The 18,856-nt window shown below is 37.4% G+C and overlaps 1 protein-coding gene across 1 annotated transcript in view; it reads right to left on the bottom strand.

Annotated features, from left to right (window-relative positions):
- The window catches only part of Thsd7b (thrombospondin type 1 domain containing 7B), an 809,913-nt gene that overhangs the window by 19,118 nt on the left and 771,939 nt on the right, over positions 1–18,856 (bottom strand). Inside the window, exon 21 of the mRNA XM_074070650.1 lies at positions 5,148–5,293. Within this exon, the coding sequence (XP_073926751.1) occupies positions 5,148–5,293 (146 nt within the window). The remainder of the gene's footprint in view (positions 1–5,147; positions 5,294–18,856) is intronic.

Here is an 18,856-nt window from a genome sequence, read left to right as displayed (position 1 = left end):
TTCCAACTCTGTCCCTGCAGCCAGAGATGCTACATGCTACAATACTTTGTTAGATGACAGTCTGATGACTCTACACCAGGAAAATAGGTTTCATCTTCTCATTACCCCTTCCCCTCTGCAGGACATAGAGATTGCATTGCCTAGACCTTGGAGATGCTATAGCTCTTGGAGAGATAAGAATGAAAAATGTCAACATGTTAAACTCATGGGTCAGCTGGTATGCCCCAAGATCCCAGGACAAGACAATGTCAGCAGCTGCCACTGCTGGAAAGCTCACATCGACAAACACTCATGGATAGGCTGCTGGAGGGCAGGATGCACAGAGTGGCTGTTGAGACATAGTCTCAACGAGAAGGAAATCATGACTTAAAGATACACATTAGCTCCTTCCCCTATTATCTGCGGTTTCACTTTCTGAGGTTGCAGTTTTCTACAGCTGTTTTCTAAAAATGTTTAATAGTAAATTCCATAAATAAGCCCCTTGTTCTTTTAATTGCATACCATTCTTAATATCGTGCTGAAACATTGTGTCAGAGCATTGAATCCCACCCAGGATGTGAATCAGCCCTTTACACAGTGTATCTAGGCTCTATATACTACCCAACCTATTAGTCACCTACCAGTAATCAGATTTACTGTCATGGTATTACAGTGCTCTTGTTCAAGTAATCCTTATTTACTTCTTATTTACTTAATAATGGCACTAAAGCACATGATTGATAAGTGATGCTTGCAAATTTTTCCAGTACATTGTAAAACTTGTTCTAATTTGTTGTTAGTTATGGTTGTTAATCTCTTACTATGCCTAATTTATAAGCTCAATTTTATTATAGGTATTTACATATAAGGAAAAACATATATGTGTTTGCTTTCTTTGGTACTACCCATGATTTCAGGCATCTACTGGGGTTCATGGAATATATCCCTCATGGATAAAGGGGGACTGCTGCACTGGCAAAAAAGGAAAGGTGCAATTTGGAGGGTTCTAAAAGCCTAAAGAATCTGAGAGGCACATAGTTCAGAACATCACATCCTTTTTTAGAGTTTTTCCACTGAAATTATAATTGGTGTATTTAGGATAGTCTCTTAGTTTGTTTAATTTGTTAGAACAAAATATCTTACACTGAGTAATTTATAAATTCATATACAGCTCACAGGAGACTGGAAAACCCAAAATCAAGTTGGCAGCAGATTTGGTATCTGGTGAGGTTTTGTTCTTTATAGATGACAACTTTTATGCATCCTCACATGCGGAAGAGGAGAAGAAGCTCCCTCAGGCCTGTTTTACAAAGGCACTAATAACATTCACAGAGGCTTCATGACTGAACAGTCCCTTTTTTGTGCCATTTCTTAATGGCATCATATTGGGATGCAAGCTCCTACACATCAATTTTGATGGGACCCAAACATTCCTACCACAGCAGATGGCAATTTCCACAGTTGATATATCAGTATCTTATAATTGTTCTGATTATATCTATGACTATTGTGAAATTATTTTAAAAGCACTGTTTTTAAACTTAAATGCATTTTGTAGAGATAAGAGAAGATTCAAAATCAATTCATGCTGTATTCATTTCAAGCAAATGTTTACTCACTGAAACGGAAAACAACTGGTCGCAAAGTAAATTTCTCTCTGGGGACAGGGTTCATTTATAACTTGCTATCCAGATGATGGATCTATTGCAGAATTTTCTAGGTGAATGTTTGTTATAGAGTATCAGACTTTGTATACTTGGAAAGAAAGCTAAAGATGTGTGGAATTTGGCAGTCCTGATATCTGGAACTTCAGTCTTGATATCTGGAATTTGTTTGACACTCCATGAGGCACAGTGCAAAGAAATAACAGGAAAAAAGCCTAGCCCAGGTATCACTTTAAAACCAAGACAAACAGCAATAGGCTTCTCGTGTGTATCTTGAGATCATCCCATATTCAACCTTAATCTCTTATTCCTTTGATGACAGCCACAATATGAAGAGAAATCAGCATAATAATGATAATTCCATTCAAAAACAAGCATTCCCTTGCCCACATTCATGAGACTTTATACACTGCAGTCCAAGAACAAACCTCAGTTTATTAGAACAAGGTTGTAAACAACAAGGACTCTTACACTACACCTCATTGCCCAGGTCATTAATGGAGGTTTTGTATACACAGAATTGGCATCTTTACCTGATGTGGATGGGGAGATGGCATTAATAAACAAGAACATCGTTTTAATCAGAATTACAGAGTCATCTATATTTTACTGGACTCTTAATTTATGTTAAGCACTATGATAAGCACTTTTTACCATTTACTGAATCTCTGCCTAAAACAAAAACTCAGCAAAATAGGTACAACTGGCATTCGCTATCTGGCAGGGGAGCATGGGGGTTCACATTCTGTAACAGAAATGCTACCAATTTAAGATTTCAAATGTTTCTTAATTGCATCTCCACTCAACATATGTTGATTTTGCTTTTCATTATTTGCTATAAAGTGCAATATAATAAGTATTTGCATAGCATTTAAATTGTATTAGGTGTCATAAGTAATTTAGAGATGACCTAAAGAATATGAGACAATGTACAGAGGTTATATGCGAATCTTACATCATTCGATATGAAGGACTTCAGTGTCTGTGGATGTTGGTATCTGCAGGAGTTCCTAGAACCAATTTATTGTTATCCCCACAAAATAGATAAGAAAACAGGTGCTTGGAGAGTTTAGAAACTTGGCAAAAAATTGCCAGGACCATGACCAAAAGTAAGGCTACTAAACTTCAGAATGTGAGTTCTTCCAGCAGACTTATCAGCATATATGTGCATATACATTAGAGCTGAGGAACTGGGGAAGAGTTAGGAAACATTGGAAAAAAAAAGGAGAATGCCTAAAGATAAATGTTTCTTTTTGCTAATGTCTTTCCATTAAAGATAGTGGAAGAATTGGCACATTCACCATGCCCTATCAAGCCTCTCTTATTATAGTTTGATACTTTGTGATGGCAAGCAGCCACTGAAATATCATCACCACCTTCACTAAAGAGCTTCTGACCTGCATTTGGCAGGTTAGGGCATGCTAGGACAAGGGAAAGCAGAAAAGCAACTGGAGAGAGATGTTCTTCCTTTCTGTGAGAAAGGCTGCATGTGTTTTGATCAGTAATGCCAAAAACTTGACTTACATATAAATTTAAGAAAAAACAATTCACGGAAAAGATGTTGTGTTATCTATCTCATAAAGAATTAAAAATGAGGCTTCTGGAAAATATGAATGCATCTAGAACTCAGGATAACATTATCTCAGATAGTGTCATGATTCCCTTTCTCTTTTGCCACTGTGTCTCTTTGTGTCCTCTTCTTTTCTTGCTTCTGAGTGACTGACCTTAGCTACAAGGTAGAAAACACAGCAGCCAAGAAGTTCTGATTACAACATCATTGAACAGTCTCAAATGCACTTCAAACTTCTGGGAAAGACCATTGATTGACCCTGTTTAGATAGACACCACCAGAATAATGAACTACAGATCTGTTTTGAGGGAGGGGCTTTGATTGGATTAAGCCTATTTCCAGAGTTTCTGCCTGACTGAATGTGCCAAATTGGTGGGACTAACCCCAGCTAGAATCTGACCTAGCTCTAAAGTTTCTGGAAGCAAAAGCCAACATCCTGCTCTTAGAATTTTCTGGTACATCTAACACAGGATCTTTCCAAAAGATGTCACATACTTCTACGCATAACCAGCACTGTTACAGAGAGTGTCACAACCCATCACTCTGTCCTGTGGCTCTGGCAGAAGCTCAACATGTGACAACAAAACATTATACTTGGGCTTTTCCTATAATGAGTCTGTAAGGCAAGTTGACAGGCTTGTCTATTTTTTTTAAAGTCTCCAGACACCTGAGAAGACAACAGGGACAGTGGGAAAGCACAAGAAAGGCACAGAAGTAGTTGTGCACCTGGTAAGACTTGCAACATAGGCATGTCAGTCCTCTATCCCTATGTCTCTCCCACCTTCCCACCCTTGGCTCTGCCTCTCATTTTCTAACTTTCTTTTTTATCTCTATTCCTGCACTGGATTCCAGAATTCATTGAGCTTTATTCTTCTACTCTGTCAAAGTTATCACAATTATAAAGAGAATTATTCTTTCCATTTTCTTCATTATAAATGATTCTGAACAGCATTTAAAAATTGCCAAAGACTTCAGAAAGATTTTTTAGACAAGTAGACAAAGCATTAATATTCAAAATTATTAGATTACTTCTGAATTAGTTAATTAGCATGGTTACCTCCTTTTCCACACACAAAAAAGAACTGAACAAATGAACCACTATTTTTGTTCCCCAGGGGCCTATTAAAATACATGGACATTTAACTTCTGCAAGATAATAATGCCACATGACATTGTCATCCTGATAGGAACACTAAACATCTTTATAAGAATACTCTGCAGACTTCTTAATGGATAATCAAAATTATTGTTACCTAATTAAAATCTGGTTTGGAACATGAACTGAAGGATAAATTTGTAAAATAAGAAAACAGGAGGAAATCGACACACTTTTTCTTAAGCAAGAAGCTAGAGAGAACATGCAGTGGAAAATCTCTGCTGATCCAAGGCAAAGCTCTGGGTATGTGATGTGTTCTGATGTTGCTAGGCATTTGTACTTCAGACCAATAAAAAAGTAATTGAGGAAAATGTAGTAACCTTGGTTCTTGTAACAATATTAAAATATAACTTCCATACACTTTTGGTGTCCTGCCCATATGCAAGATTTTGTCTAAGACTAAATGTATCTCTTTAAGAAATATAACCTAAAAGTAAGCTGTGCTTTTCTACAGCATTGGAGTTTTGCCTAATTAAATAATACTTTGAGATCTCCAACAAGCCAAGAAAATAGCAAAGAATTATTGAGGATTCCAGAGATTGACAGTCTCATTACCTAGCTTATTATAATCTGTGCCTAATGAGTGGCTATTTATTTTCTTAGCAGTATCACTCTGTGTGGTGTGAAATTGCTTGGTTGTGTTTTTCCACATTCTCCATTGCATTAAAAATATATTGTGCCAGACCCTATTGTGCTGTGAAACATCTGGTGCATTTGACCAGACAAGTACTATGGACATACTTGAGAAACATTTTTTTAAGTGTCATTCCTGACCTACCTCCAATTTACATGTAGACCAATTGCCAAGAACCCAGCTGTAGCAGGGGATCACTGGGCAGGTTTTCTGCTGGGTAAGCTCTGTAGGGCATGGCCGTCCTTCTCCTTGGGTTGGCATAATGATAAATCGAGTCCGACTCATTCGACCTAAAATGATAAAGGAGGCGTCAGCTTTTCAGTTAGAGTTTCCTCAGTTAGGAAGGAAATTGAAGGCAGATATGTAAGTTTTCATTTTAATACACTGAACTCTGTCCTACCTCACTTATTTTTCTGCCATGTTAATTTAGATTTCTATCGAGAAATAGCCTATCTAATCTTCATGATGCTTTAAAGGATTCAAAATTCTGCTGGTCTTCTTCCTTAGTCTTCACAAATTTCAAACTCTGTATCATTGTATGATTTCGTAAACTCTAGTACAATGTTAATCTTACTTTAAAATATTTATTTGTTAAACTCCAGTATGATACATGGCGTGTCTGAGGATCTGAGAGAAGGCCAATGTGGCTGGAACAGAGAGGGAGAAAGAGGTGTTAAAGCTACTAAACCAGGTGAAAGAGGCAGAGATCAGGACAATCATGGTTCAAAGCCAGCCTGGGCTTCACAAGACCTATCTCAAAAAAACCAGTCACAAAAAAGGGCTGGTGGAGTGGCTCAAGGTGTAGGCACTGAGTTCAAATCTCAATACTGAAAAAAAAACTACTAAAAGTGGGGTCTTTTAATAGGTGTGAAAGATTCTACAATGATATACTAAAAGAAAGAGAAATCTAGTGATGGTTCATAGAATGTGCTTGAAATCCCCAGAGAGGAAAACAAAAATCATCAGATAATCCTCCAGTTTAGTGACAGATAAAGATAAATAACATTTTCACTGTTCTTTTTTTTTTTTTTTTTACTGTTTGAAAGAATATTATCGATTTTGGAAGTAAACTAATTCTCTCATTGAAAACACTTGAATAAATCTAGAAAGTTCCAATCACCGTGTTCTAAATTTCTTGCAGTTTGAGACTTTATTAACATAGTATATCATATACATTAAACACTAATTGAATTTTAAAAAGTACTAATTGAGGAGTACTTTTTGAGGGTATTCAGCTGGAAGAGCACTTACCTAGCACGTGTGAGACCCTGGGTTCAATTCCCAGTGCCACCAAAAAGAAAAAGTACTAACTGAATATGCATTTACTTAATATTTGCTTATGACATTATGTCATGTGAAAATGTATAATAATATAATAAATATCAATAACATTTGTTGAGTTGATACCATGTGCTAGGCAATAGTCTAAACACTTTATGTGCACTGACTCATTTAACAGTCAGAACCACCTTATAGGAAAATTCTATGATGTTCCTATATTATAGGCGAGGATAATAAAGCCCAGCATATAAGTTACTTGTATGAGGTAAGTACATTCATTGGGAAATAAAATTCAAACCCAGGACATTTTGTTCCAGGGGCTGCTTTTGGGTAGACATTGGGAAAGATAAAGCCTGGGTGTATGGCTCAAGAGGTAGAGTGTCTGCCTCGCAAGGGAGGGCCCAACTCCAATCCAGTATGGCAAAAGAATAGCTGGGGTTGAGGGAAAAAGAAAGGAGAGATGGAGAAAGAAAGAGAAGGAACTAACCACTCAGGTATTTTGTGGGAGGCATCCAAGGAACTGTAGATGGTGGCAAAGTTTGTGTCTGTGATATATGGCTAGGTGAAAACAGAATCTACCCAGTAGCATCAGTGGGCACTGAGTCCCCGTGTGGAGTATATGCATTTGGCAGATAGTCTTCCCAACATCACTCAAATCAAATCGTAGGTGAAACATCATCCATGAAATGCTGTCCTCACTGGACAAACACATTTGGTTCCAGATTTTATAGTAATTGTTATTCAAATAGTCCTCAATTTTATTTTGATACCTCTTCTCTTGGCCTATACCTATTATCTTAATGTCATTACGGTATTATTTTCTATCCATCTTTGTAAGAATACTGACAATGTGGTGATAAAAGTGACTCTATTTCATTATTACCAAGTCAGGCTTGTTCTTAAGTCAGCGGCATGCTGATGGCTAACGGTTTAGTCATTTTATTTATTTCTATTGAGGTGACAGGTATTTTCTGCTGGACATACGGTCAGAGAAACTCTAATGATTTCAATAAGAAAGATGATGCTGTATTTTTTAAATAATGAAATCTTAAGAGCATTAAATTGGAAACAGCCATATATTTCTCTCTTTTCCAGTCCAAGCACAAACATAAAAACATCAAATAATGCCTATTGCTACCAGGAATACATATATTTTTAACCAAGCAACATACAGTAAATCTATATATTGAAGCATCTTATTATTTTAATGGTTTGTTTAAAATTTCAATTAAAAATATTGCTAAGAAATGCATGAAAGTGTAAATGAAAACCAATGGACTTAGCATTTCTTTGGGGAGCTTGACATCTTCCATTAAGTTCCTTTCTTTCTTTCTTTTTTTTTTTTTTTTGCAGTACTGGGGCTGAACCTTCACCTTGAGCCACTCTACCAGCCCTATATTTGTGGAGGGTTTTCTGAGATAGGGTCTCGCAAACTATTTGCCCAGGCTGGCTTAGAACTGTGATCCTCCTGATCCTCCTATCTCTGCCTCCTGAGTAGTTAGGATTATAGGCATGAGCCACCCACACCAGACAGTTCCTTTCTTTTTTAAGTCAAGGATATTTTGGTTAAGTTATCAGAAAAGTGTCCTTCAAATTAGAGATTCTCTCAAATTCTGAAGTTATAAATAAAAAGTTGAGCAGCATAAAATGCAGATATGATCTACGGGGGGGGTCTGACACCTCCCACAGTAGTTGTGAAATATGACCTGTGTTTCTGCACCTCAATCTGGATGGAATCTTCAACCAAGCCATTTCTCAGTGATTACTCCATTTTGAAACCCAGATAGTAGGAACCTGGACAAACTGTTTTGTATTCTAGTGAATTTTGGTGAAGAGACAAATAAGTAGAGGATACAGTCAAATTAAATGTATAGAAAATTATGATGGGGACAGAACATAAGGGGAAGAGAATTTAAAAATAGTAAATGTATGGTGGAAAGAAATCTGGTCTTGGCATCAAAAGTCTGCAGTTGGAAACTGTTCTCTCAAATTAGCAGCTAGAAAATGATGGGCTGCATGAAAGTAATTTAACTCCTCTGAGCATGAATTTCCTCTTTTGTAAAGTAAAATGAAGAAGAGAGAAAGTCCTTATTATCTGAAGATAATTCATGTTGGGGAAAACGTCACTTAAGAGTGAATCTTTTTTAAATTGGAATTAAATTACTTTTAATAAATAATGAAAATGTTTAAATGGGATTTTTCTGGAACTGAAATGTATGCAACTGGGTTTATTTTATCTAATGCTAACTCCCATTCTGATTATAATTACAACAGTACACTCACTATTAGGGTAAAAATAGATTTCCTATATAATTTTCTGATTGCACTATTAAAAATCCATTATTTCATGACTGATCCTTGAAGCTTGATTGTGAAGTTTTTGGCCTTTGAGCCACTTTTCATCAATGTTCTTTGGCTACCTTTAATCTTTGATGTGAAGAGTATTCTATTTTATATTTCCTTTGTTGTGGGTACACATTCCAGTTGCAGCTAGAGATTGATCAACAAATACTGTAATGGGCAGTGATAGAATATGTGTGCAAATGGAGGAAGCTTTTTGATGGGGGAATAATTTTGTAAATTAGTGAATCTTTGGATATTATGTAGGGTATTTTTTTCACACAGACCCACAGCTACAGGAATTAGGTGAAGAATATTCAGTTGATGAGGACTACCTGGATATACATCACATAAGTTATATGACTAAAAAGAATACCATATTTAAAAAGCATCTATTGAATATAAAATGTTTAATTAATTTTATCCATATATTTATGCTGGCCATGTACTAAAAAGTGGTTTGTACTATATTTTTCAATTCTTTTAACAAATCATCTAGAATTTCATTTTAAGGGCAAAATTTATTTTACATGTATACCCTGGTGAACATGGATTTGGGAATAAGGTTAATTTCTAATGTAACAGAGTGGAGAAAAATTATAGTTCTGAGCTGTAACCTAAAGACAGCTTTTAAGCATGGCATTGTCAGAGATGGTAAATACAGTAATGATTCTTCATTCAGAATTACAGTTGGCAGGTTTCTCCTATAGAGGAATTCCTTGGCTTTTCTGAAAATTTCTTCAGTCACCCAGATAACTTTCATCCTAGAGCTATAGAACACCTAACTTAAGCAAGATAAAGATTCCATAGACTGTTCCAAGTAAAACTAACAGTACTCTCAGCCAAGATCATCTCTCTAGGAGCAAGGTTGGTTACTTGAGGAAGTGATAAGACCACAGTTTTAGAATTAAAGGTAGACAGTGATATCATAGAGTGACAGTGATAGTGAGGACAGTCTTTGACGGGAAGAAGATTAAGCAGTTTTAAGTTCTCCTTGGTTATAAAGAACCCCTCACTTTCAAGGGTAGAGTGTTTCCTCTAGGTCTATTCTCAAAAACCATTATCAGCTCTATCAAAACCTAACAAAACTTGATGCAGTACTATAAATTAATATAAATAGCAGAAATACCCAGTGAAGAAACTCTTGTGGAGACAAGTTAAGAGGGTCAGAGAGCATGAGTTTTATAATCTTGGAGCTACTCTGTTTACTCATTTTAGAGAAAACTATTAGAATAACACATTTCCTATGTATAAAACTGACAGCTGTATTCCTAGTGTTCAGACAAGACATTATGCATTATTAATGATGAGACAAGTATATACACTTGGAAGACAAAATTTAGAGGGACTTCTTAAAGCATAATATAACTGATTTCTAACATAAGATCAATTTTCTCTGCTTGTTCCAAAATGTATCTAAAAATCACAAGAATTTTTATAATGTGATATCTCACCCAACCTACAGTCATATGCATAAGAGGTGATTACAGAAGTCAGATGGAAAAGGGCGTAAGTGGAACAAAGGGGGACTTTGGAGACACCATGACCTGGGTTCAAATCTAGCTACAGATCTTAACTTCCCATCACACTTGTAAATTATGTTGATAAGTTATAGTATTGTTATTAAAAAATTACTGACATATTCTTGAATTTACAACTTGCCATGGGAAAACCAGGCCCTAAAATTCAGATATTCTGCTTTCTTGTCTGGTCTTCTTTTCTATTCTGCTATTCAGCTTCTTGTCCTTTTGCCAGAGTATCTAATACTGTAAATAAGTTTGAATTGTTATAATTATCACACTGTGCCCAATCAAGGATACTACTTTGATAAAATTTTAAGCAGATATCCAAAATGAAGGTTATTGACTTGCCTTGAAATCTTAGGGGAAAAATCTGGAGATATAGAAGTTGTTCTTTGAAGCAAATACAAAATGATTTTTCATTTTTGGCTAGAATTGGTGGAAAGATCATTGTATGACATCTGGGAAACACAAGAAGCAGGTTGGGTTATATAGTATAGAAAAATAATATCAAACCATATACACTAAATTAAAATATAAGATAGGAAGAAGTTATAGTCTGGAATTAGTAATATTCTTAGAGTCAAATTGGTTAAGTAATAATTATGAATAATTCATGATATGCTAAATTTAGGGAGTTCTACATTTCACTTCACTGATGAAAATTCAATAGACAAAGAACATAACTAATCCAAATATTAAGCTCTTCTATTACAAGCTTTGATCTTTGAAATCTATCTAAAAAGATCCCTGAATGGAAGCTTAGAATCAGTCTCTCTCTAACATGAAATAAATTGGATTCAAACTGCTCTGACCTTGAAATCTTTAACACAATTAGAAAGTGTATGCCAGGCTTCAGGTATATATTAAAGAGGCAATTTAGATGCTTGGAAAATAAGTAGTAGCTCATTTCAAAATTTCCCCTCAGATCAATGCATTTCTGTGAGTTTGATGATGAAGTATGGCTCACTAGGTTTTGCTCAACAACTCACTGAATTCACAAACAGAGGTAACTGTCTGAACTTTCGCGTTTGATAAAGAAGTTAGACCAGAGCAGCAGGTGCTGAAGTCTGACTCCCACTGCACTCTCTTGCCCACTTTGAAGTGACTGTGTAAACCTTATCACATCCTGTGGTCCCATTGCCACAATCAGCTGGGGAAAAAGAATGACTCATTCAGAAGACAGCTATTGGCACACTGCTCAGAAGTCACAGTCTTCCAATGACAGTCTCCAACCTTTTCAATTCCAGAGTTTGGTTTCTTTTAAGAAATAAGTTCTTCATCTCTACCATATATTTCTGCTTTTGATGACTGCTGTGTGTTTATTGTTTTCAGGTGTTAATGTGAGGATTAAGGCTTGATTTAAATACAAAATTTTCTCTGTTTAGAGACAGGAAAACATGAAGAAAGACTGGAGCATAAACACTGGAATGAAGGAAAATTGGGGGGCTGGGGAGATGTAATATAGTCACAATGGTTTCCCCTTAGCAGTATCCTGAAAGAGACTCAAATGTGAAAATACACACCTATAATCCCAGCTAACAGGAGGCAGAAATTGAGGATCACAGTTTGAGACCAACCTAGGCAACAGTTAGTGAAACCTTATCTGAAAAAACAAGCCATTGTTGGAGATTCCAAATTGGAATCATTTCCTCATGTCTCCATGAATCTGAAATCAAACCTCTGATATGTAGCTACAAGGAGAGGTGGGCAAGTTAGTAAACTAAAAAATGGGTGTCAGAATATAGAACAGGGAGTAGTGAGTGATACCAACCTCTAACTATACCTGTAAAGGTGCAAATCCGCTGCAGGTGAGAGGGTACAGACCTGGACCTGATCTATCCTGTGCCCCTTCCAGTCTGGGTATTTTTGGTGCATTTTTTTTTTCTGTCTGGACCTGAATTGCTTATCTTACAAGCCCCTTGTAAGGGCCATCCTGTGAAAAAATGAAATACACAGAAGCATAGAGGGCTAAGAGCAGTTTAAGGAAGACTTGACAGGCCACAAGAGAGAAGTTGACTGTCATCTTGGCATTACCATCTAGACTATAAAGACCAGCACCAAATTGGACCAGTATTAGTCCTGAGGATCACAACACAGGCCAGCTCAGCAAGCAGGTGCAAATACATTGACCCCTGAGTAAACTTCTGGCTAAGTGGGAGGATTAAAGTCACACATGACACCAGACCTTCAGGGGAGAGGGTGAAGCTGCATAAACACTACCGCAACCAGTGTTACAGGGCTTTCTGCTTAGTAGAGCCCAGTATGAACACAAAACATCTGACTTGGAGCAAACCTTTGGCTAAGTCAGATGATTATAAGTGCACAGACTCACCCTTGGACTGGCAGGGGATGCATGAAGCTGCATGAACTTTAGGAAAACTAGTGTTACCCTAGAGGACTGTCACTCAGCCAGACCCAGTGCTCAAACAAAAACATCTGACTCCTGAGAAAATTTTTTGTTGAGTAGACTGATTAAGGGCTGTCAGAATGGTCCCGGTGGGGGCAAGGTAAAGCTACTCAGCCTATCTGTATTCAAGTGAAGCACAGGGAGCAGCAGGCTGACTGGGTAGAGCTCAAGATCAGCACCTCTATCCCACTGAAGCTCAGTTAGCTATGCCTTTAACCCAGCAGTGTACACATATACACATGTACACATACACATATACACATATATACATATATACATATATACACATATACACATATAACCCAGCCTTTAACCCAGCAGTGTACATATATACACATATACACATGTACACATATACATATACACATATATACATATATACACATGTACACATATACACGTATAACCCAGCCTTTAACCCAGCAGTGTACATATATACACAAGTGACTGGACCTATTCATACTTCACTTTCAGAGGAATATTAAATGAAGCCTAGGTGGGAAAGAAGGGTGAAAAGCTCATTGTGGACAAACTAGAGCAGCCATTGAACTCCCTGAATAGGGAAAAGCACAGGCTTGAAAAGCAGCAAAGTGCTTACTCACACTCACTAGCTGTGCTCAGAGACCTGACCACCTACCCCAACTGCCTCATCTCATTGAAACAGCTGCCTTAATCCACAACACCCTCTCCAACCCCAGGTTATACTGGATAATTCAGAGTCCTTTTTTATTTATTTATTTATTTTTAATTTTTTGGGTTTTTTTTCTTAAACAATTCAGAGTCCTGAGGGGACACATAGTAAACCCATCAGGAGAACTAAAACTTGAGGACTCACTTGATGTTGGAGAGGAACATCCAGTGTACTGATAGAGCCAAGCAGACACTCCTTCTCCTCAACAAGGAAGAAATACTAACTTTAAATTTTTTGTGTGTTTTTTTAATTTTTAATTTGTTTATCTCTTTTATATTGCCATTTTCTTGTTCCTACTTTTTCATTTTTTTTCTTTAACTTTCCTATCTCTGCAGAGTATTTTATCCAGCAACACCACAATACACACTCTTCTCAGCAGCCTATGGAACTTTCTCTAAAACAGACTATATTTTGTAAATAAAGCAAATCTTAGCTGATATAAGAAAAATGAAAGCAGCTCCCTATATTCTATTAGACCACAATTGAATAAAAGTAGATTTCAAAAACAAAATAAAGTACAGAAAACATTTAAATACATGAAAAACTAATGGATCATTGAAAAAAAACAAAGTTTCCAGAATCTTGTGAAAATGAAAATACAAACTACAGAACTTTTGGAAAAACAGTGAAGGCACTGGTGTTATAGCCATGATTGCCTACATTAAAAACCACAGAGAAGAATTCCAAGATGGTGGCTAGAGGGAGGAAGCAGAAAGCGAGCCTCCTATAGTGAAATCTTGGAGAGACACTGGAGACACACTTTGCAGGCATAATCACTGAAAAGAGGCATAACTTTGACCCCTCCACACCTCCAGCCGGCCCAGAGAATCTCCACTTCATGTTAAACGGAGAAACAAGGAGGGCCCCCAGGTGGCCAGTTGCCAGGAATGATGGCTTGGGAAGACACAGACCAGGTGAGCTTCGCAGTACCGCAGTACTCCCACAGACAAGCCTGGGCCAGAGCAGCACAGCCCCCTGAACAGACTGACCTCCACCCCAGGAAAAAAGAGAAACTGAGTAATAAGCAATAAGAACAATTAAGACACGCAGGAAAGAGGGTGGGGCACACTGAGCGCCGAAGATTGGGGGAAAGGAATCCTTCCTGGGACTGTAAATAAACAAGCCGGGCGGGCCAGAGAGCCTCTGGCGGGAGCGGGGGCGCGCGCCCAGCAACCAGGAGCAGGGAAAGCTGGTGAGAGTGGCGGAGGGAGGAAAACTCCACAGGAGAGGAGGGTAGACCCACTTCCCATGTGAGCTGTAAACAAACATGGCGGCTGGCAGGAGCAGCAGCACTGCCCAGTAACCAGGAGCGAGAAAGCTTGTGAAAGTGGCGGTGGGAGGAAAACTGCACAGGAGAGGGGGGAAGACCCACCTCCCACATGAATTGTAAATAAACATGCAGGGCTGAGAACGCGGGTGCAGTATCACCTTTCCCAGTGCTTGGAAAGGGGAAAGCTTGTAGCAGAGGCTCACGCACAGGAGAAATCTGAACAACAAAGCCTGCGAGTCCAGGTGAGTGATAAGCTCACCCCAGAGATCTGCATAAATAATGCCTCCAGCAACAACAGCTGACAACAGCTGGCAGGCAAGCCACAGTTGCAGAAATTATTCTTAGAACTGTCTCCAGACTCTTTTTTTTTTTTCTTTGTCTCCCTACCTTTGATGAGAGAACAACCGAATTACACCTGCAAGCTGTAAAACTTACTGAAACTGTATTGCATTTGAACTTGGGACATTGGTGGGGTTATTTTTGTGCGTGTGTGTGTAGTTTTGTTCTTCTTTATGCGTTCCCTTTGATGAGACAACTACAGAACAACATCTGAGGCACCATCTTCAGGATTGGAGACTGTGACTTCACTGCATTTGAACTTGGAGGTTTTTTGGTTTTTTTAAATTTTCTATTTTTTCATTTTATTTTATTTTATTTTTTTTTTCATTTTTCTTTTATTATTCATATGTGCATACAAGGCTTGGTTTATTTCTCCCCCCTGACCCCACCCCCTCCCTTACCACCCACTCCACCCCCTCCCGCTCCCCCCCTCAATACCCAGCAGAAACTATTTTGCCCTTATCTCTAATTTTGTTGTAGAGAGAGTATAAGCAATAACAGGAAGGAACAAGGGGTTTTGCTGGTTGAGATAAGGATAGCTATACAGGGCATTGACTCACATTGATTTCCTCTGCGTGGGTGTTACCTTCTAGGTTAATTCTTTTTAATCTAACCTTTTCTCTAGTTCCTGGTCTCCTTTTCCTATTGGCCTCAGTTGCTTTAAGGTATCTGCTTTAGTTTCTCTGCATTAAGGGCAACAAATGCTAGCTAGTTTTTTAGGTGTCTTACCTATCCTCACCCCTCCCTTGTGTGCTCTCGCTTTTATCATGTGCTCATAGTTCAATCCCCTTGTTGTGTTTGCCCTTGATCTAATGTCCACATATGAGGGAGAACATACGATTTTTGGTCTTTTGAGCCAGACTAACCTCACTCAGAATGATGTTCTCCAATTCTTTTTATAAATAGATTTTTCTTTCATTTACTTATTTTTTATTTTTATTCTTACCTTTTTTTATTTTTGATTTTCAATCCTCTCTCTGTCTCTCTAATGTCTGTTCAGCTTACTGTCGATTAGTACACTAAAGCTTCCTGCTTATAGCTTTGAAATCTTTTTGTCTGACACCTTGTTCTGCTTTCACCCTCCAGTCTGTGTATTTGTTTTTCCCATTTCTTTAACTTCTTGCTTTCCATCTCAGCTCACCCTTCCATTCTAAATATTACCATTGTTATTATTACAAGCTAGAAAATACTTAATTGCACACAGTACAGGGACAGTAACAACACCAAAGACAATGACGGGAAGACAGAAAAAACAGGGAAACCAGTTTCCCCACAGCAAAAAATTAGTACAGGAACCAGAGGGGAATGAAGAGAACAGGTACTCAGATCCAGACTCCAACAAAATAAAGATAAACTATGCCAAAGGACCCAATGAAGCCCACATGAATAATTTAAAAGAAGACATACTACAGGTACTCAATGAGAATTTTATAGAGATGATACTGGATAGGGTCAACCAAAATGTACAGAAGACACTCAAGAAATTCCAAGACAACAAAAATAGAGAATTTGAAAAACAAAAGAAGAAATAAAGGAAACCATAGAAGCACTGTATAAACACCAAAGTGAAAGAGAGAACACGATGAATTAACAGATAAATGAACTCAGGACAAAAATAGACAACATAAAAGAGGAAAACAGCCAGGATATGGAAAACCTCAGAAAAAAGAACGAAACAGAACTGCAAAACAAAATGGAAGGCCAATCCAGCAGAATAGAACAAACAGAAGACAGAATCTCAGAACTTGAAGATGAAATGGTAATTAAAGGAAAAACTGAAGAACTATTAATTAAACAACTCAAGACCTGTGAAAAGAAAATGCAAGAACTCACCGACTCCATCAAAAGACCAAACTTGAGAATTATGGGCATCGAAGAAGGAGAAGAGGTGCAAGCGAAGGGAATGCGTAATGTATTTAACAAAATAATATCGGAAAATTTCCCAAATCTAGAGAAAGATAGTTCCATACAGATGCAAGAGGCCTCCAGGACACTAAACAGACCAGATCAAAATAGAACTACCCCATGACATATCATCATTAAAACAACAAGTTCAGAAAGTAAGGAGAGAATATTGAAGGCTGTAAGAGAGAAAAAACAAGTAACATACAAAGGTAAACCCATCAAAATTACAGCAGACTTCTCAACAGAAACATTAAAAGCAAGAAGAGAATGGGGTGAGACCTTCTGGGCACTGAATGAAAATAACTTCAACCCCAGGATACTCTACCCAGCAAAACTATTATTCAAAACAGATGGAGCAATAAAAGTCTTCCATGATAAGCAGAAACTAAAACAATATGTGACCACAAAGCCACAACTACAAAGGATTCTTCAAGGGATTCTGCACACAGAAAGTGAAACCCAACTTAACCATGAAAAGACAGGCAGCACCAAATCACAGAAAAAGAAAAAGCAAGAAAGTAGAGAGTAACCTCAACTTAGATACACATAATCAAACCTTCAAACAACTAAGAAAACTAAATGACAGGAATCACCACATACCTATCAGTACTAATGCTTAATGTTAACGGACTTAATTCACCCATCAAAAGGCACCGCTTAATGAAATGGATTATAAAGGAAGATCCAACAATTTGTTGCTTACAGGAGACCCATCTCACCGACAGAAATAAGCATAGGCTTAGGATGAAAGGCTGGACGAAGATTTACCAAGCCAATGGCCCCCAAAAACAAGCAGGAGTAGCAATACTTATCTCTGACAAAGTAGACTTCAAACCTACATTGATCAAGCAAGATAAAGAAGGACATTCCATACTAATAAAAGGGGAAAAAGACCAAAAGGAAATAATAATCATCAATCTGTACGCACCCAATGTCAACGCACCCAATTTCATCAAACATACCCTGAAAGACCTAAAAGCATATATAAATGCCAACAAGGTGGTTGTGGGAGACTTTCACACCCTATTATCATCAATAGATAGGTCATGCAAACAAAATATCAATAAAGAAATCCAAAGTCTGAAATATGCAATAGCTCAAATGGACCTAGTAGATATCTACAGAATATTTCATCCAACCTCTACACAATATACACTCTTCTCAGCAGCCCATGGAACCTTCTCCAAAATAGATCATATCCTAGGGCACAAAGCAAGTCTCAGCAAATACAAGAAAATAGAAATTATACCGTGCATACTATCTGATCACAATGCAGTAAAAGTAGAACTCAACAACAAAAGTAAAGACAAAAAACATGCAAACAGCTGGAAACTAAATAACTCATTACTTAATGAAGAATGGATCATCGATGCAATAAAAGAGGAAATTAAAAAGTTCCTGGAAGTCAATGAAAATGAAAACACAACCTACTGGAACCTATGGGACACAGCTAAGGCAGTCCTGACAGGAAAGTTTATAGCCATGAGTGCATATATTAAAAAGATTGAAAGATCCCAAATCAATGACCTAATGATACATCTCAAACTCCTAGAAAAACAAGAACAAGCAAATCCCAAAACAAATAGAAGGAGAGAAATAATAAAAATAAGAGCTGAAATCAACGAAATAGAAACCAAAAAAACCATACAAAGAATTAATGAAACAAAAAGTTGGTTCTTTGAAAAAATAAACAAGATCAACAGACCCCTGGCAAACCTGACTAAAATGAGGAGAGAAAAAACCCAAATTAGTAGAATCAGGAATGCAAAAGGGGAGATAACAACAAACACCATGGAAGTCCAGGAAATCATCAGAGACTACTTTGAGAGCCTATATTCAAATAAATTTGAAAATCTTAAAGAAATGGACAGATTTCTAGATACATATGATCATCCAAAACTGAACCAAGAGGAAATTAATCACCTGAATAGATCTATAACACAAAATGAAATTGAAGCAGCAATCAAGAGTCTCCCAAAAAAGAAAAGTCCAGGACCTGATGGATTCTCTGCTGAATTCTATCAGACCTTTAAAGAAGAACTGACACCAACCTTCCTTAAACTGTTCCACGACATAGAAAGGGAAGGAAAACTTCCT

The sequence above is a fragment of the Castor canadensis genome, chromosome 4 (assembly GCF_047511655.1).
Source record: "Castor canadensis chromosome 4, mCasCan1.hap1v2, whole genome shotgun sequence".
Taxonomy (NCBI): domain Eukaryota; kingdom Metazoa; phylum Chordata; class Mammalia; order Rodentia; family Castoridae; genus Castor; species Castor canadensis.
The sequence above is the reverse complement of the archived record's forward strand: the minus strand, read 5'-3'. Positions and strand labels throughout refer to the sequence as shown.